At 51.2% G+C, this 20,127-nt stretch overlaps 1 protein-coding gene across 1 annotated transcript in view; it reads right to left on the bottom strand.

Moving 5' to 3' along the window:
* Positions 1–19,359, bottom strand: part of Cnga3 (cyclic nucleotide gated channel subunit alpha 3) — a 37,552-nt gene extending 18,193 nt beyond the window's left edge. The window contains exons 1-2 of the mRNA XM_021631539.2: positions 19,253–19,359; positions 6,842–7,021 (exon numbers count right to left, since the gene is read on the bottom strand). Of these exons, the coding sequence (XP_021487214.1) occupies positions 6,842–7,021; positions 19,253–19,335 (263 nt within the window). The 5' untranslated portion in view covers positions 19,336–19,359. The remainder of the gene's footprint in view (positions 1–6,841; positions 7,022–19,252) is intronic.
* Between the last annotated feature and the right edge of the window lie 768 nt (positions 19,360–20,127).

Raw genomic sequence — 20,127 nt, 5'->3', positions numbered from 1 at the left:
GCCCTGAGGCACCATTCTTGCCCCTTAAGATTTGTTCTGGGAATGAGAAGGCAGTGTGGCAATGTGACTGGGTGCCGGTGAGGAGGGAACAGCTGGCTCCTGAGGAGAGCCCTGTGCCTATGCCAGTTCCCAGAGACACCCATGCGTTCTGCAGAACTGAGGCTGGAAGTTTGCGTGTGGACGGCATGCTGTCTCTGAGGTGGTTCACAGGCCCTGGAGTGAGTCCTGGGGCCCTCTACCCTTCTCCTGACGTTTCTGAGAAGATGGAGCTACTGGTTCCATTATAGCTGCCTATCGTCCTGGAGGTCTGAGGTAAAGCTCAGCATTGAAGCGTTGAGAAATTAGCGGCTCAGGCTGATGCTACACATGTATCCACTTCCACTGGCCCCTGTGGAACTACAGCCCGAGGCCAGGACAGTTTGAAGCAAGGAGTCCTGACCTGAAATCCATATGCTAGGTGGGAAATGTCATGCACGGTTTTAAAAGTCACGTGTCATGCCAACTGGCTGGGTCGGTTCTGTTAAAAGGCTGACTGCAGTGGTCATGTACGTGCCTGTAATCTCAGTGGGGTACACGCCTGTCACCTCAGCACGCGGAGGCTAAAGCAAGAGGATTAAGTTCAGGCCAGCCGCGTCTACAGAGGACATTCTGACTGTTCTAGTTTGCTTTCTGGAGCTGTGATAACTACCATGGCCTAACGCAGTTGGAGAGAGGAAGGGGTTTATTTCAGCTTACGCTTCTAGGTCAGTCGGGGCAGGAACTCTAGGCAGGTACCTGGAGCCGGAACCGTAGGAAGACTGCTCTCTCTCTCTCTCTCTCTCTCTCTCCCTCCCTCCCTCTCTCTCTCCCTCCCTCCCTCTCTCTCTCCCTCCCTCCCTCTCTCTCTCCCTCCCTCCCTCTCTCTCTGACTTCCTTAGCTAGCTTTCTCATGCACTCAGGACCAGCAGCCTCCAGGCAGTACTGCGTGCAGTAGGCTAGGTCTTCGCACATCCGTCATCAATCGAGACAGTCGTGACAATGAGGATATCTGAGGTAGGCAATCCTCCAGTTCCGACTCCCCCAGGTAACTCTGGGCTGTGTCAAGGTGACAGCTGAAGCTGATTAGACACTGTCTGACAAACCAGAACCAAAGCAAGATAAGCAGACCATTCGGGTGTTTTAAATAATTGTTGAGGTAATTTTTCATACATTGCTTTCAGAGCACGCAGTTTAAAGGATGAGCCTGTTAGCTTGCAGATCTGTAGATGGAAAGTCAAGAATGGGTCTTGCCAGAGAAAGATTAACACAGAAATGTTTTAATTTTTTTTCCTGCAGGTTTTATAGGAGCCATTTTCCCTGTTTCCTGTGTCGTGTTGGCAGGACTCAGCTCCTGCACCTGGAGGCCTGCTGTTCCCATGTTCTTGCTGGCTCTCCCTAACGCTCGCTCTCCCTAACTTTGCGATACAGTGGCAGGACTGTGGAGCTGTCTGTGTGGGTAATATGTCTGCCACAGCAGCATAAGGACCGGAGTTTGAACACCTAGAACCGGAGCAATAGCTGGGCAGACATGGTGGCTGCCTGTAATCTCAGCGCGGAGGAGGCAGAGACAGGCATGCCTGGGGCAAGCTGATTTAGAATTGGTGAACTCTGGGTCAGTGAGAGGCCCTCCTTCAGAAAATATAGTGCAGAGTGATGGAGGAAGGTACCTGTCAATTTCCGGTTTCCTCATGCACAGATGTGTGCTCCTGCACAGACAGACAAACACATACACATGCAAGAAAGAGGAGGAAGAGAAAGAAGAAAAAATACTGTCTAATCCTTGGGACTGGTTGTCCTGGTTAGGTATAATGTTAACTTGACATAACCCAGAGTCATTTGAGGGAGTCAGAATTGGGGTATTGGTACTGTGGCCACATCTGTGAGAAACTGTCTTGATCGATGACTGATGTGATGGTGCCACGCTGATGGGCCCGGGCTTGTTAAGAAGAGGAGGAAGGGAAGGCCACCAGGAGCAGGAGCAGCTGCGCCATCTCTTGTTTCTTGCTAATTTAACTTTTTTTTATATCATGTCCACCTTCAGTGTGAGCTATTATCACCAGTGTAACTCTTCAAAGTTTTGTCAGTAAATGTATTTTTAAAAGGTTCTTAATTCAACTTAAGCCTGAGGATGCCTCTGTGAAGGAGGCCTTAGATGCGGGGAGCCACAGAAAGCTTCATTTAGCAAGGTACCCTTCACAAAAGCCAAGTCTCAGCTGCTCTCAGCTGCTCTCAGCTGCTCTCAGCTGCCGAGTGTCGTCCTGTTACACACGACCGTTTCACGCAAACACGACCAGGGGCCACGCTCCAGCCAACCCAGTTGTTGATTTAGCGTATCCCTGGCCATAAGCGCCACCAGTTGGCACACCTACAGCTCTGAGGTCTTATTTAGTTTTGGGGCCACTTGATTCTAGCATTGTGGATGAAACGGGCTTTTAAATAGGATTTTATCTTTTGACAGTGGATGAGAACAGTTTGTTAATCAAGAAGCACAAAGGTAGGTCAATGGTCCTCTGTCCTCATAGCAGCTGGAGTGGCTTCTTGAATGTCACCAGCAGATGGCGCTGCCCACAAGCTTATGGTGCCCATCTGCTGCCTGCAGTACCTCAGCTTGCTTTGTCCAACCTTGGAGGTTCTGGGTTTAGGCTTTGGCTTTCAAACCTCCTGCTCCCCAGCTGTTGAGGACCTCACCCAGTGTCATCCAGCTGTGTCCCTGGAGCTACCCACATTGTCCCCCACAAGCCTTAGATAGACTTGCAAAAGCAATGCTGCTTTGAGCTAAGAGCAATCTGATCCTAAAGGAGACATTATTCCGTATTTGGGGACTAAATGAAAATTCTAGAAATAGGAAGAGGCCCGGAGAGAACTGTCATCAGTAGTCAAATGTCCTGATTTGGTGAGAGTTTTTGTTTCATCTCTTGCTCTGTGGCTGCAGTGTGGGGTCCTGGGGCAGCCAGCACCAGCTTCTCCCATCTGTGTCCACATCCTAGTCATAGGACCCTGCATAAGTCCTTCCCGGAGCTGCGGGAGGCTTTCCTCCCGCAAAGCCCTTCCCTGCCTGGAGACCAGAGCTTGCAGGGGGCCAGCACATACCACAGCAGCCCAGCTTTGTGGGTAAACCGTTTTCTTTTCTTGATTGATGGCATCTGAGTCTCTGGCTTTGCTGTTGCAGTTTTATACAAGCCGAACGCACCCTTTTTTCACAGAAGGAATTAAAGTTCCACTCAACAGACTGGGATGGAAAGAAGGACCAAGCCCTGGCCCTTTCATCAGCTGGAAGTCAAGCAATTGGCATTTCTTTCCGATGTTGATGGCTTCCTCTCACCTTCCACGAGGGCTCCCGGCATTCCTAGGAGGCAGAAGCCACAGACCTGTGCGGCCACACGTGCCAATCTCATGGCCAATCTCACTGACTCACACAGTCCCAGGGCCCTTGCATGGCCCTGCGATACTCACGCACTGAACTCATCTGCTAGCTCAGCGTCTGTGAACCCAGCCACAGCAGGTCACCATTTCAAGAGGCTGGTCACAGGAGGGAGGGAGGAAATTTCTTCCTCTGGTTGTTCTGACAGTTTTCTTGAGATTAGCTCAAGTTGGCCTTAAGACAGGGTCGTTTCCCTGATTCCCAGACCTTGAGGTCGTAGCATAGACATGAATGCTATAGCCAAGGAGACTACGCACTGCTCCGCAGGAGGTGAGAGAGCCAGGTGACCTCAAGTCTGCCCCCTGGAATAGGGCAGTGAAAGAGGGTATTCAAGCTGAAAAGGTTTATCCTGAAACCCCTTGGCTTCCTAGGTGAGAAAAGCAAAGAAGAAAAAGTAATATGACTTCCTTAGCGAAGTCATACAGAAGTGTCTTGCCTCCTCTCTCTGCTCCCCCATGCCCAGCATGGGTGGGGATGGGGTGGATTTCCAACAGAAGGAATGATTCTACAGTGGTTCCCTGGTGTCCGGAGAAGGTGGCAAACAGCAGGAGGAGAAACGGACAAAGTGAGGCTTCTGTGCAGGGGTGGGGTGGCGGGTGGCCGGGTGGCCGAGTGGCGGGTGGCCGGGTGGCGGGTGGCCGGGTGGCGGGTGGCCGGGTGGCGGGTGGCCGGGTGGCCGGGTGGCGGGTGGCCGGGTGGCCGGGTGGCGGGTGGCCGGGTGGCGGGTGGCCGGGTGGCGGGGTGGCGGGTGGCCGGGTGGCGGGTGGCCGGGTGGCCGGGTGGCGGGTGGCCGGGTGGCGGGTGGCCGGGTGGCGGGTGGCCGGGTGGCGGGTGGCGGGTGGCCGGGGTGGCGGGTGGCAGTGCGCTTGGCTGGAGCTGGGAGCTTCTCCTCCTGTGAGTTGCTGCAAGTGTTGGCACCATTTCAGGCCCTGCAGGGAGGCAGGGAGACCGCAGCAGCGCAGGATGGGAGTGCTGTCAGTGACTCAGTTCCCTCCTGCCTGAGGTGATGGTGGCAGCAACTTCACCCACTTCTCCTCAGCCTTTCGTGTGTGTGTGTGTGTGTGTGTGTGTGTGTGTGTGTGTGTGTGTGTATGTGTGTGTGTAGGTATGTGTACAGGCATGCATCTGTGCATGTGTGTATGTGTGTGTATACTTAGGCCTGGTTAAAAAAAAACAAACAAAAAAACTTGGATTAAGAGGAAAAGCATTTGGCTAAATCCAGGCTTCTGGGTAAACAAGAATTAACGGTTTGAATCCCATCAGTTTCTGAGCTTCAGATTCTACTCATCTGCCCATCCATCAGCAGTCACTGTCGATGGTTCCCGAGAGACCACGGTGGGAGCCAGTGCCTTGTGACGTCTCGGCGTGATTTAGTAAGCTTCTTCTCTGCTGTTTTGAATGTCATTGTCCAAGACTTCCTCTCCCCATTTAAGATGAGGCCTCAATTGCTTGTTTCTGGATTGTTTGACTCATTGGAAAATTCCCCCAATGACTGAAAATCCCTTGGAGATGGAAGAGAGAGCACCCAGCTCTTGGGATACAGTGGCTCCAGTTCCACAAGGTTAGGTCCACGTGGAGCGGCATCTCAGCACATATTTTGCTTTATACTTGAGACTTGGCCTCCAAAAACCCAAAACCCTCCTCCTCCACGAAGCCCCCGAATCCTGCGTACACATTCAGCTCCCACCCTGAGCCTCTGGAGCGTGGTCAGGTGTCTCCGGTCTAGCTAGGTCTTGCCTGGCTCTCACTCAGTCCTCTGCTTATTTGGTCATACTGGGAAATGTACTGAGTACAGCATCCGTCTCCTTTCGCCTAAGGTAGTGGGAAGATGATTTCATCAGGTTAGCTAAAGAAGTCTTTGTTCACCCCGAAGAAATCGAGCCAGCCTCGCTAGCTGCAGCAAGCTCCAGACTCCCCTCACCTGAAAAGCAAGCGAGTGCAGAGGGCAAGGCCCCACTGAGTCCTCTCCTGGGCCTGTCTTAGGCCTGGCTCATCACCCTGCTGAAGGATTAATAGCAAGTTAGCAGCCTCTTCTCTGGGAGCTGGTAATTGAACCTGAGTCCTCTTGACATAGCAGCCACTACCCTTTATCACCTATGGGCCATCTGTCCTAATACTATCTCCCCCTGACCTGGAAGTTACTGAGTAGGTAATGCTGGCCACCCAGCAAGCCCCGAAAATCCACCTGTCTCTGTCTCACCAGCATTAGGCTCTTGGCTTTTTTTTTTTTTTCATGCATTCTTGGGGCTGAGCTTCGGTTCTCGTGCTCACAAAGCAAGCACTTCCCTGACAGAACTCTCTCCCCAGGCCGTTGAATGCTCAGTGGTTGTGTGTTCCACAACTTACTGCATGCCCTTGCAGTACAAAGATGCCACCTCATAGACAAATGTGGAAGTTCAATGGAGAGTCCAGAAAGACCCGTGATGTCTCCTGAAGTCTCATCATTGTCCCTCTCCGGGGGCCTTGGATGTTCACCTAGAAGCCCCAGACTTGGGCCTTTCTCCTCATCAGCACAAAACCAAATGGCGTTGTCTCTAGTGAACCATACAGGGACTATCCATTCTCCAGCTGTGCTCACACCTTCATAACCTCAGTGTTCCTCAGAGGAGTCTGACCAAAGAGGAGGCTTTAATCCCTTCTGCGTCCCAGAAGGCAGGCTCTGGGCAAGATACACCTGCTCCTGAAGGGTGAGGGTGAAGGGTAGAGAGGGAGGTCAGCTTTCTCTCCAGGTCCAACCTCTTTTTCCTTCCAGACTGGCTTGGACATCCTAAAGAGACCTCTGGATGCTCGGTGGTTAGCGAGTTGATGTGGGCTCTATAAGACCTTGGTGTTGGGTAGCCCCATGGCTACAAATACTCCTTACAAAATAGAGGAGGCAGAGATTCCCTTGTGATGATGGAGCCTGAGGGAAGAGCACCCCCCAAGAGCACAGTTGCAGCTCCCTGGAGGAGGGAGAGGGTTTGGGCCATGCAGGGTCCACAGGAGCGGTAGCTCACAGATGCTCCTGCTTGAAGCGGACAATCTCTACCTCCCCTCCTCTGTGCTCACCCTCACACCCCTCTCCCCACCCAGTGCTTCTTGGCCGCAGGAGTGATTCTGCTGTTGGATCACACGAGCCTGTGAATCTTCTTTCTAGGAACATGCATTCACCTCTACACACATACTGGTGCCTCCTCGGCTCTCCCCAGACAAAACAGGGCCCACATTTTAGCAAGATGGGTCGCAATGCAGTCTGGGATGAGGGTCCTTGAAGAGAGAGGTGGTTGAGACCAGAAACCCCTGATGAGTCTTGGGAGCTTTAGGCAGGATGGGTCAGGTTTAAATAAGGCTGGGAATTCTGGTTCAAGGGCTCCCTGGACTCGGGCTGGAGAATGTTAGAGCATGAAGCACATCCTTTCTTACCCTTTCCCTCCGTCTGGTGGTTCCTGTCCTCCTGGGTCAGGCTGGACATTGCTTTCCCGGCTGGACACCTCCTTAAGCTCAGCTCCATGAAAACGATCCAAAAAGGAGTCAGGTCTCTGACCTTCGTGGTGTGAGTGCCTATTAGCCCACGCACGAAGTGAGATGATGAGGCGCGACACCCTGGAAGAGGGAAGGACAGACAGTGACTAGAGGATGAAGGACAAAGAAAGAGCCTGATCTGGCCTCAGGAGCCCCGGAAGAAGCAGTGGAGGTGAGTCTGGGCCTGTGGCTCAGGCTTCTATCTCTACTGTGCCCTTTTCTCCCCTTCTTCCTTTCCCTCTCCAGTCTGTGGCAGAGCCTCACTGGTGAATTACTCTCCCCTCCCCACAAGATTTATTATTTATACAGTATTCTGCCTGTATGCCTACAGGCCAGAAGAGGGCACCAGATCTCATTATAGACCCATAGCTGGGTGCTGGGAATTGAACTCAGGACCTTTGGAAGAACAGCCAGTGGTCCTAACCTCTGAGCCATCTCTCCAGCCCACACTATCTCTCTATTATGGCTCTGTCCTTTCAACTTTCCCATGGCCATGCTTCTTCCAATGGGGCATCAGAAAACATATTATTCCTTTTGTCCAAAGCAGAGCTCTTGTTCGTTAGGATTGCTAAAGGAAAACTAGATAGCTCAGCAGCTAAGGGCACTTGGTGCTCCTGAAGAGGACCTGGGTTTGGTTCCAAGCAGCTTACAGCCATTTGTAACTCCACTTCCAGGGAACCTAATGCCTTCGTCTGACTTCCATGGGCACAAGACATCCACGTGGCGCAGTACACACGTGCCAAGCAAAACTCTCACACAGGGAATTAAAAAAGAAAACCTTTGAGAAATATTGCTAAGCATAGGGGCAGTAAAAGCATGCAGTCCTTGTAGTTTAATGTGAAAGGCTCCCCCACAGGTTCCTGTGTCAAACACTTGGCCTCCAGTTGGTGGCTCTGCTTGGGGAGATTGTTCTCAGCTCTGGACACTGTCCCTCCCAGCCTCTAAGGGAATAGAAGGAAGGTCATCTCCTCCTCCTCCATCCCCAGACAACAGGGATAGACAGCTGGCTCGCAGTGCACCACTCCTGCCTCTGAACTGCTGACACACCCACTGTGCTGGAGTTGGTCACGCAGCCCCGCGCCTGATGGGGTGTCACCAAAGAGAGACGGGAATGGAGGAGGCCTGTAGAAGAAGGTACAGAGCCATCACAGGCAAGGAAAGGAAGGGATGATGGCCGCCTCCCCGGCCCTCTCCTCCACCCTCTCGGCACCATCTCCACCACAGGCCACATAGCTATCCTGATCCTCTGCTGCCTGTCCAGCGTACCTGAGGTCTGCTCGTGTGCACTGACTTGAAGATCTTCTCTTCTTTGCAACCAGAGTCATGACAGAGCAAGTCTTATTAACACAAAACCCTGGAAACCATTTCCACAGCCAGCTGCTTAAAAAGTAGGGCCTGAGGAGATGGCTCAGGAAATAAAATTCCTGTTGTGCAAGCATGAAGAGCCCAGTTTCAGATTCCAACACCCATGAAAAAGCCAGCAGGGATGGAGTGTGTCTGTCATCTCAGCACTGGGGGAGAGACAGGGGTACTCTAGATTAGCAGCTGGCCATGACCTTCAGACTCAGTGAGAGACTTAAGGTGGACAGCAATGGACAAACATACTAAATGCCAATCTGCAACACACACGCACACACACACTCACCCACACAATATACACTCACACCACACACACAGACACACAACACAAACACCACCCATAATAAACACACCTAGAACCCCCCCCCAAACACACAGACCACGCGCAGACACAGACACAGAAGTAGAAGAACATTCCCTACAATTAAAAACTATGGTGAATAAACAGGTAAATGAATGTATCTGTTTGATGATCAGCTTAATTCGCACTGCAGATGATGCGGCTGGAAAACTGTGGTACCAGTTTAAGGAAACTGCTGGCTGGTAATGAATCAGCATTAGCGGAGCGCCTGCCATGGGGTGGTGGGGGAGGGTGGGTGCTGCTGGTGCTGCTCTAGCCACCCATGCCTCTGGCAGAGTTAGAGCCACTTCAGATAAAGCTCAGGAAGCTGGACGACTCTCTCCCCAGAATGCCTCTGTCGTTAAAGACACGTACAGGTGTCCTAGAGGGAGGAAGAGCTCAGGCATGTGCTAATCTGCCCAGTGTTTTTTTTTAATTAATTTTATCTTTATTATTATTGCAATTTATTCATTTTGTATCCCAGCTGTAGCCCCTTCCCTCATCTCCTTCCGGTCCCACTCTCCCTCCTTCTTTCCCTCCTATGTCCCTCCCCTAGTCCATTGATAGGGGATTCCTCTCCTACTGTCTGACCCTAGCCTATCAGGTTCCATCAGGACTGTCTGGATTCTTTTCCTCTATGGCCTAGTTAGGACACCTCGAATTCTGGTACATTTACACAATGGAATACTACTCAGCAAGTACAAACAAGGAAACCATGAAAGTTGCAGGCAAATGGATAGAACTAGAAAAGATCATCCTGAGTGAGGTAACCCAGAAGCAGAAAGACACACATGCTATAGACTCACTTCTAAGTGGATATTAAACATATAATATAGGATAAACATACTAAAAACTAGACCTACAGAAACTAAGCAAGAAGGAGGACCCTAGGGAAGAGGCTGAAACCTTATTCAAAAGGGTAAACAGGATAGACATCGTACGCAGGAGAAGACAGGGAACAGGAGAGGAGCCTTCCACAGGGGGCCTCTTTGTAGGGTGCTTTTGCAGGGGTGCATGCTATAGAGTCTAGACATCCTGAGAAACCTTCCATGGCTCTTCCAGGAAATGCCATCCTTGGCAGAGCACTGTGTCTGTCCATCGTTCTCACGGCTATCCAGTCTCGCACAGTCTCTGTTGGCTTTGTTTTGAGTTTCTCCAGGACAGAGAACACTCAATGTTATTTTATTATTATTATTAATTTTAAACCGAAGCCATTTTTCTTCACCTTTTCCAAGCTCAGAACATCTGGTTCAAGAGGATGGAGGCTCCTCACTGACAGCTTTTGGGGTGCTCGGCTCCCTGCCCTGTTCTTCAGATCTTCGGCCCTCTCTAGCATGCCTTCGGAGGTATCTCCTGTCCTCAAGGTGAAGGGCGTTCAGGGTAATTACCTGGCTGCCCCCTGGCCTGTGAACGAGCTCCGTGCGGATCCCGCCAGTCCTCCGGTCTCCATGGCGATCCCTTGCTGCAGTGTGGAAGGTGTCTCCTCACATGGTGAGGGAGACCTAGGAGATCAAACATGCAGCATGCTAATTGATGTCAAGCTCATCCTGCGCAGCCGGGAGTGAGCTGGGCAGATGCCGGCAGCAGGAGGAAAGGCACCTCTGCAGACAAACGACCTCTTTACGTGTATTTATTTTGGTGCATATGTACAGGTGTACGTGTGCCTACATGTGGAGATCAGGGGACAACTTGCAGGAACTGGTTCTGCTCTTCACATGTGTGACCCAGGGATTGAACTCAGGCTTAGCGGCAAGCACCTTTACCTGCTGAGCCCTATTGTTGGCCCCGAGCGGCACTTTCTTTACAGTAATTCTGAGTAAGGAGAACAGCTTTTGATCAGTTACTGTATATGAGATAAGCGAAGGCAGGGAAGGTGTTAGCGTGGTCTCCATCAGAGACCAGGGCCAGGGGAGGTCCCAGCACCTGCTGTCTTGGACCATAGCAGCTGTTTCCAGGCAGTGCTTCCCGAACGAACATTTTTGCTCCCAACGTACCACTGACTTGTGTGGTGAGTCTACCTCCTCCAGAAGCCTTCCTTCCTCCTCTCTGTGGATGCAGTTCCTGGGCAGGCATGTTCTCGTCTGGCAGACTTCCTACATCCTGGATCATTGCATGATTTGTCCCATCCCTCCAAGCACAGTCACAATAATTTGAACAGTGTTTTCAAAACAAATTCATTTGCCTTTGCGCAATCCTGCCCCGGTCGGTCCCCAGGAATACGGCAGCCAGCAAAGGGGAGCCACTTCGTTTGTGCATTCAAGCTGAACAGCACTCGTACTGGTGGGACAGACCTCCCAAAGCGCTGGCCACGCTGGCAGTGTGATGAACTGGCATCTGAAGAACAGCCTAGAAGAAGGCCAGGATTATGTCGGGGAGGGAGCACTAAAACCCACCCCCTAAGGCTGAATTCAACCAGCCTGATTAAAAAGCCAGCCAGGCAATGTCCCCTGAGGAGCTGCACCTCTCTCCATGGCTCCTGAGGAAAGCCAGCAAGGCAAATTAATGCTCTCACACGGCCTATTCCAAGCTAATCGGCTTTCTTAACGAGGTGGTCGAAGCAGGAGGCAAACGTTAACCTCAGGGGATGCTCGCTCCCTGTGGTGAGTGATTAGAAGTCAGAGTCCTTGAAGGCCAGGTGCTGAGTCCCTTTCTGCAGCATGCCTCCTGCAGGGGTGGGGTGTGAGTGGAGGTGGGGATGTCTCTGGATAGCCAGGAATGCCAGCACGCCCCCTCCTCCTGCCTCCTCCCAGCGAGCTCACGTTTTCTGCTGGAACCACATGGAGTTGGCAGCCTCCTCTGCTGTGTGGCCATCCTCAGTGATGGGGACCTTCAAGGTCTGGCTGCTCAGGCCACAGATGCCATTCATCCTCCCTCAGGTTCAATCAAGTCACCCCTAATCATAGCCATCTCACTGTGACTACGTTCCTGAGGTCTAGCTTGGCCATGCACGGAAACCCAAACCACCCTGTGACTACTGGGGCCAAGCCAGGAAGTGTGTTGGTTGTGTGCCATTGGTGGCTGTCAGCCAAACCCCAGAGCCTTACGACACAAGTTGCTGCTGGCTCCGATGTCCCTAATTTGCACAAGTGTGATTGATTTGTTTGTTTGGTTTTAGAGTTGACTATCAGGCCTCTCCATTTATCTGAGTTATGTGATTTCTTGGGATCTTTGGCATGTAGAGGAATCGCTCCTATGTCTCCAACACTCTCACAAATACAACAAAGCCTTCACCGCTGACTGGTAGATGACTGTGTATCATCAGCTGCAACCATTTTACCATGTAGCCATGCAGTCTTGCCGGAAGACAGGAAATGAAAGTCCAGGGGGCTTAAGTAACTTCCCTGAGGTCACAAGGCCAAACGGCAGAGGGGAAACCCTGACATCACTCCACCCCATTTCTCAAGCTGCCCTCATCTACTGCATGGAGCTGTCCTTCGTGTTTTAGCTGACAGCACAAGTGAAAACAGTTTACTGGGACACGGCTGAGGTCTGGTCCCCACGGCACGCTGTCAGAGGCAAGGTTCTGATCCACCTGACAGGGGTGGGGCTCTATTTTCAAACTGCTGGAAGCAAATCTCCCCTGTACCCTTAAGGGACAAGTCATATCTTACTGGTGTGCTGGAGGCCCTGCTATGCTGCCGATGCCATGGCTGTCCTGACATTCCACAGACAACAAAGTGGGAGTCTCCCACAGTGCCTCGGTCAGTTTTAGGAGGTAGTGGCAGGGGCGAGGGCATAGTCTCTCTTGAGTCCTCGAATCTGAGAAGTTGACTTGCCTTGGCAGGTGGGTAGACTGTGGGATGGGGGCTTGGGAGGTAAGATAGCTTAGGAAGTAATATCTGCCATGCCCCAGGTGATATGAGGCGACTCTAAAAAATAACAGGTGTCTGTGTCTTCACTGATTGTGACAGAGGCTTAGATATTACTGCCATAATAATTATAGAGCAAATACTAAACATTGTCAACCTGATACCTTTTACTTTTCAGCTACAGTTACCTGAGGACTGGTCACTCACCCTCCCTAAAGTGTCCTGGTCTCTAGAAAGAAAAATTAAAAAAAATGTGCAATCCCATGCTGATTTAAGTGTTATTCTGATACTCTAGCCCTGAAAGGTACACTACACCTGAGGGATGAGGAGAACCTTCTATGAGTGAGTGCAGGGGATCTAAGGAGGCCATTTCTTCCTGATGCATCTCCTTGCTTGCTTCATGATGCCTGAAATTCTGCTGTTGACTATGTCTGTCTTCTGCTGCTAACCCTGGTAAGTGTCTGGGGGCATTTCCATAGCAAATTTAATCATAGCCCACAAACCCCAAAGAGGCTCAGATCAACAAGGGGACAAATACGGCACAGTGGTCTTATCAGATTATCATGGATTGGAGAATTCCCACCTGCTAGTAACACACACTCTACCGCCATAGAACTATGACATACAGACTTCCAGGAAGGCGTCCTCATTGTCAGCCACATGATTGTCCTTACTTCTCGGAGGAACTTATCTCACCAAGCACAGGGAAGGGAGAGGGACAGAGCAGAGAGGAACTGGGTGTCTGAGATGACATTTGAGTCCCCAAGAAGATGCGGGTACTGAAGAGGAGAAACTGGGTTGTCAGTGTGATGACAGGGAACCCTCCAAGGAACTGAGAGGCAGAAGACAGAGTGGGTTTCCAGGGCACAGGAGTTGACCTCGACTCTGGCGACAGCTAGAGGTGTGATGCTGCCTTCCAAGAACAAATTATGAACAGGGCCACACCGGACCCTGGCATCCCTGCTCAGCAAGCCTCAGCCGCCTGCCCCAAATAAGCCAATTCAAGAGACAAACAGTGAAAAGCAGAAAAAGCACTGGGAAGAGGGACAGAGAGACCCATCGTTCCCCAAGTCCATCTTCGATGCCCTGACATGCAGAAAGGCCAGATGCACACAATGCTGAGTCATTCTGAATCTAACCCTAACAGAGGTGTTTATGTCACTCCAGACATAAAGGCCCATCAGGGCCCACATGCAGAAGACAAGTTAAGTCCTTCTAGATGCAGGGCTCTAGGTTCTGCTCTGTTTTTGAGCAAGCTTGAATGTCCCCGTGTCTGAGAGTGGACATCTGGTCAAGGTATGATCCTGCTCATCATCAGCCCATCTTTGCCTGGGCTCCAGTTTCTCCTAAGACATGGTCTGATGAATTGTCAACCATGTGTGAAATCTGTTCTCAGGCAATCAGTTCCCCTATACCAGGCTTCAGTCTCTTCCTCTGCCAGCATGAGGGGCTCTCCCTGAAGTCAACAGTTACAATGACGACAGCAACAACCAGGACAATGCACTGAGGTGACTTTTAAAACACAGGAGAAGTTTCAGATTGTGGTTTTCTATCTCTGAGTTTGTTGATAGAAGGCCATGAGTATTGGGAAGGTTTCTGATGTCTCCTGTCTCTGGGCAAGGGCAGAGTTGTTTCAGTTCTGTTGTTTACGGATTTGCACTCTGTGTAACATCTTGTCTTGCTCAGGTGACTTGGGGGCTGGAGAGCAGACAGACACTACCTGCTGGCACCAGGCTAGAGAACGTGACACTCTTCTTTTCTTCTTTTCAAGCCTCGAGGACTCAGGATGATGAGAATCCAGTGCCGTTGGGCACATGTGACTGGGGAATAGAAGCCAGTGTGTTTTTAAGTCTTTGGACCTTGAGAAGCAGGGTGAGAATGGGTTTCTTTAGCGATAATTGCTTTGGGCTCTACTCAGACAGCAGCATGAAGAAAACCTCTTCTCTGTAAGACAGACCCCTGTGCCCCAAAGCCCGCTCAAAATAGCTACACCAGGAAATGGGTTGGGATTTGGGGTGCTCTCAAACCTCATTGTAATTCTCTGTAGCACATTCTGAAATCTTTTGCTTCTATAGTACCTTAAAAATATGCTGGGTGGCTCAAAGGTAATTGAGTCAAACAACTAAGGGGGAAAGAAAAATCCAAGACTTTTGTGAGACAGTCTTCTTAGGTCACCGAGGCTGGCCTTGAAGTCATGGTTGTATTTCCTCAGGCTTTCAAATACCGAGATGGTGGGCATGTTTCACAAGGCCTAGATTGTGAGATTTTGATTTTTGGTATTTTTAAAGTGTATTTTTTTTTTCATTCAAAGGAAGCATTTTCATCCTTTTTTCCGATGTTCCCTTAGGAAAATCATCCTGATAACTAAATAAAGTGAAAGGAAATCTGGGGCTCCACTGTGCTGGCAAGGCTGTCCCAGGAGACAGAGCATTGATGGTTCTTTCTTATTAGGGGTGTTTAATGAGTGGCCAGTGGCACACAGGTGTTTACAGGCCTGTTCTATGATTGGGAAGAAACAATGTTTTCAATTTTAGTACACCAAGTCTCAATGATTTATTTCAAAAGCTCCCCCAGAAGACTAGAATTTTAAAGCGATGATGTGGTTTGTCCAAAGTTCCTTCCTCTAAAATAGTGATTTTTAGACTTAAAGTGTTTTGTGTATGTGCCGGAGTACTTTTTACTGCTTTAAAAACTTTTATATCCACGGGTGTTTTGACTGCATGTATGTTCATGCATCACACTGTGCGGGTGCCCGAGGCCGGAAGAGGGCAGCAGCTTCCCTGGGAGTGGAGTTCCACGTTGCTGTGAGCCACCACATGGGTGCTGGGAATTGAGCCCCCATCCTCTTGAGGAACAGCCAGCATGCGTAGCTGCTGACTCAGCCCCATTTGTATGGGGAATAAATAAGTGCTAGGCTGGCCTGGGGAGCCGTGGAGGACCTAGACTCTGCCGCAGTCCCCAAGGCGGCTTTACTTTTCTCCCGAACACATGCTGGGCTCTCCTCGCTGACACCAAGGAACATTCTGGAACTTCTTGTATTGGCGCATCGTTAGACTCCAGTGGCTGCTCGAGCCACGGTACCATGCGGCTTCTTCCCCTCTCTAGCAGGGGCCGACTAAGACTCTTCAGGTAACATGTGAGTCTCCAGGTAACACGTGAGTCTCCAGGTAACACGTGCCCCTGTGTCAGCACCTTACCCGAGAAGTGACTTTAAACCAAGGTGGGTGTTGGTGGAACACACACTCTGCTCCCGCTCTATTCTCTGTCCCCCTCCGGGGGTCAGAGGGTCTGGCCGCGAGCTTGAACCGTGAAACCTCCCCCACCCTCCTGGGCCCTGCCATGCTGCTGTCTATTTGTCTGTCTGTCCATGGCATTAAATAAATCTTGCATCTCAAGGATCAGTCTCTGACTCAGTGTCCTCTATACAAGCTCTTTTGGGGGTCAACTTCTGCTTGTATGAGAGAAAGAGAGAAAGTGTCTTTGTCTCCTGAAGGAAGCATTCTTCCTGGCTGTTCTGTGGGAGGAGCTATATGAGCTCTGTCACCAAGCTTTCACTGTATGAATGGTTGGGCAAGGACACACGTAGGCCTCGGTGAGAGTCAGTGAGTGGTCAGGCTGAGAAATCACTCCTCGGGCATAGGCAGGGAAAGGGTTAGTTCTAGATGCCTGGCCATCTGGGAGGTCTGAGGGCAAAAGAGGAGAAGGCTTCCATGAAGATGGCTGACTATTTACTTAGCCATAAGCAGCAAGCACTATGCCAAGAGTGCAACTTTCACCAGCAGTTTTAACCTTGCCCCAACCCAGGAAGCCAATGCTAGACTGACTCCTCCCATGGATGAGGAAACAGAGGCTTAAAGTGACTGCAGAGCCAGTGTTCAGACCCAGGCAGTGTGCCCTGGACCATGCTGGCTATGGGAAGCAGATGGACGGGCACGGGAGATATCTGAGTCATCTTTCCATTAAAGGAACACCTGAGCTAATCCACTTAGAAACAGAGCAGGTCTGCTTCCGTTCACAGCTTTGGAGATTCTATTCCATAACAGACCTTCTCTGTTGCTTTGGACCAATGGCGGGGCATCATACACAGTGGAGCAAAAACTAGAGGGCCGGAGCCTCACGTCTTCCTTTGGGATGATTCATCCAGTGATTTAAGGTCCTTGCACAAAGCCCATCTCCGCTTAACAGTCCTGCCTCCTCCCAGGAGTGCCTCCCGTAGACCAAACCAGGTTAACTTAGATTAACTTGGGCCTTGGGTAATATTCAAGACCCAAATACACAAAGATGGCAGTTGAGCTTTTCAGCAGGCATCAGTTCAGATCCCCTGAGCATGATGCTAACACCGTCAGAGTGTAGAGCACCCGTGCATGCTCAGGACACGGAGAAAGCCTGCAGCTACAGTGCTGGGAGGCAGAAGTCGGAGGCAGGGCGTCAGCATGGCTTCCCAGGATGGTGCTGCGTCTGGCAGAAGGTCAGCAAGAGCTCTCATGGTCCCACAGGTCAGCGCCGCATCAGGGCAAGGCCACGGTGGTTTCTGGGTAAGCAAACTTCGGGGCTGCTCTTGCAGCTCCCTACCTCCAATGGACCTGCCTTTCTCCAAGGCTTGTTTCAGTGACAGGAAGCAGATGGAGACCCCTGCGGCTGCCTTCCCTGCCCAGGGAAATAAGGAAGCAATGGGGAAAAGTTCCAGTGGGTGCTGATGGCCTCTGTGCTTCTTCCACTGAGCCCAGAGCCTCAGGAGCCCAGCGTTCATGCTCAGCCCTGAGCTGCGGCTCTTTCTCCTTCACACCCAGTCTGACATGGATGCTTCCTTCAAGGGTATTTATCAGCTGATCATGGGGAAGAAACTGTTTCTGCCCGCAAGAGCTTTAGCAGTGGGCATACCCGAGCAGTGTTGGTCTTTCTTTGAAATAGGAAGCAACAACTAAGCAATAGGAACTGGGCCTCAGGGACAGGACCAACACCTGCTAATGGTAAGCTCACAGGGAGTGTCTATGTGAGGTTTGGGTGTGTGGGAGAGAGGGCCACAGCCAGGACCCAGCGATAACACCAGGCTCCTGGGATGTGAGCTGTTCCTTCCCCTCTCAGCATTTCAGATGGTTAAAGTTTGCAGCGATCCGCTCTGAGCCGCTCTGGTGTTCAGAGGCTGCTGACCATCACTTCCTGTGCCAGGTGCTTTCCTCATTGCTGTACCCTGAAGGACAACCTAAGGGTTTGGGGCCCTCAGGGTGAGGGTATGGCCCACCAGGAGGCAGCTTTTCACACCACACCAACAGCCAGGAAGCAGGGAGAGGCGAATTCTGGTGTCCCCCGAGCTTTCTCCTCTGATTTAGTGCCATGGTATTTACAGTCCGTAAATACAGAAGAGGGGGGACCTCTTCTGCAGCTCAAGTAGCCCAAAGCTGAAGCTCCCTGGCGGACATGCTCAGAAGTGTGTCTCCTGGGTGACTCCAGGGCCCATTAAGTAGACTACCAGCACTAACCATATTTGGTAAGAGTTTGCTCTGGGCCTGAAGGGTAAGAGCCTAGACAAATAAAAGGGAAAACGTGCTTCTGAGAGAGGAAGGGAGGCTTGCAACGGAGCGAGAAGAAAGGATGGGTGAGGGTTGGGGAGCGAGGGGCTGTCATTTGAGCCATTAGTTACCATGCATTTATGTTCGAGAACAGAGAGAAATTTCTAGGTTTTTTTACACTTTCATGGTAGAATCACACTTGGTGCCATTTCAGTGTTCATTCGCTTACCTATTTAGAGCAACAAAACCGTTTTAATGTGTGTGTACAAGTGTGTGTATGTATGTGCATGTCTGTGCACACGCATGTATACACAGAATTGTGTGCAAAGGGGGGAGGGCAACAGAGGGTACCGTCCTTAGGAACAATGTCCACCTCCTTGGAGGCAGTGTCCCACTGGCCTAGAGCTACCCATAAAGCTAGAGCGACTCAGTTAACCCCAGGGCTCTGCCTGTCTGTGAGAGGTGGCTCAGAGGTTAGGAGCACTGCTGTTCTTCCAGAGGTCCTGAGTTCAATTCCCGGCTACCACATGGTGGCTCACAGCCATCTGTAATGGGATCTGATGACCTCCTCTGGTGTGCGTGAAGACAAGCCACTCATATACGTAAAATAAATACAGAATTTTTTTTTTTTTTTAATCCTCAGAGCTGGGATTACAAGCACGTGCCGGGCGTCGACTCAGAGCTTCGTGCTTGTAAGTCAAGCGCTCCACCAGCTTGAACTGAACTGTCCCCTCCGTTCTGCAATGCAGCGATCTGAGCCTCATTTCTCATTTTACCTCACCTTAGCAATCAGGCATGGAAATGTGGGGCTATTCTAAAAGAAGAAGAAATCGGGCTTCTGTGAGGATCTGCCCAACCTGACGGTCGAGAATCCCCTGGGGGATGGGCCTCTGAACAGACCCAGAAGAGGGGAAGACACGCCCCCGTGGGCGGTGCCATTCCCTGGCTGGGATGAACGGAGGGGTTGAGTGGCGGGTCGAGTTGAGCAGCAGCACCCATCACTCTCTACCTCTGACTGTGGATGCGTGCGACCTGCTGTCTCAGGCTCCCGTCGCCGCTGCCCTGACCTCACCACCATGAGGTGATGCACCCTTGAACCGGGAGCCACAACAAACCCTTTCTCCCTGAAGTTGCTTTGGTTCGGGTGTACGATCTCGAGAACAGAAGAAGATGGGGCAATATGATGAGCTGCGAAGGCCCTGGGCGCCATCCCGTGGCCGGCCGGCACGGAGACACTCCTCTCCATAATCTCCACCGTGGGAACCACCCGTGACCTGGAGCAAGCCCATCTTACCTGCCGAGGCCGTTCTCTACGCGATCGGGGTCTCTGTCCGAGGCCAGGGAGGGCTGGGAGCACTGGGTGTTGACCTTGGCCATCTCCCGCACGGGTCACATTCGGCCCCACGGCGGCTGCTGAAATGTGGACACAGAGTAAGAACTCCATCAGGACAGCTGCAGAGCCAGCTTGTTGTAGACAAAAGGCTGTTCTGTGTGGCATCCTCGGGCACACGCCCTGACACCCGCCCTCTCCAGCACCCCCACCTCCTGCTGCGTGTCTCTGCAGTCTTCTTAGCCACGCAGGTCCTCTACACAGTCCAGCAGGCCAATCTGCAGCGCAGACTTCAGTGCTAACTGAGTGGATACGAATAGTGAAGGGATGAGAAGCTAAGTGGGTTTCTGACTGGGAAAGCCCAAACGCTTAGGATCCTTTAGGGCAATGCCGGGTCCCCTCTGGCCCTGCCTTTTCTCATTTCCCAATGTTCATCTGGTCACTTGTTACAAATTTCAGCAACTCCCGGGTCTTAATGTGTGGTGGACCATGGTGACACATGCTAGAAATCAACCATCTACGGAGGATGAGGTAGGAGGATCATGATTTTAGGGTCAGCCTGGGCTACACTTTATTTTCATTTTTTATAGTTCTCAAAGATCGTGTGTGTATGTGTGTGTGTGTGTGTGTGTGTGTATGAATGTTTTGCCTGCATGTATGTCTGTGCATCATATGTATGCTCAGGGTCCATGGAGGCCAGAAGAGGGCATAGATTCCCGGGACCTGGAGTTGCAGACAGTTTTGAGCTGCCTTATGGGTGCTGTGAAGCAAACCTGGGTCTCTTTTAAGAGCGGCAGTTGTTTTTAACCATCTCTCCAGCCTCAGTGTACCTTTTAAAG

This window comes from Meriones unguiculatus, chromosome 16 (genome assembly GCF_030254825.1).
Source record: "Meriones unguiculatus strain TT.TT164.6M chromosome 16, Bangor_MerUng_6.1, whole genome shotgun sequence".
NCBI classification, from domain to species: domain Eukaryota; kingdom Metazoa; phylum Chordata; class Mammalia; order Rodentia; family Muridae; genus Meriones; species Meriones unguiculatus.
The sequence above is the reverse complement of the archived record's forward strand: the minus strand, read 5'-3'. Positions and strand labels throughout refer to the sequence as shown.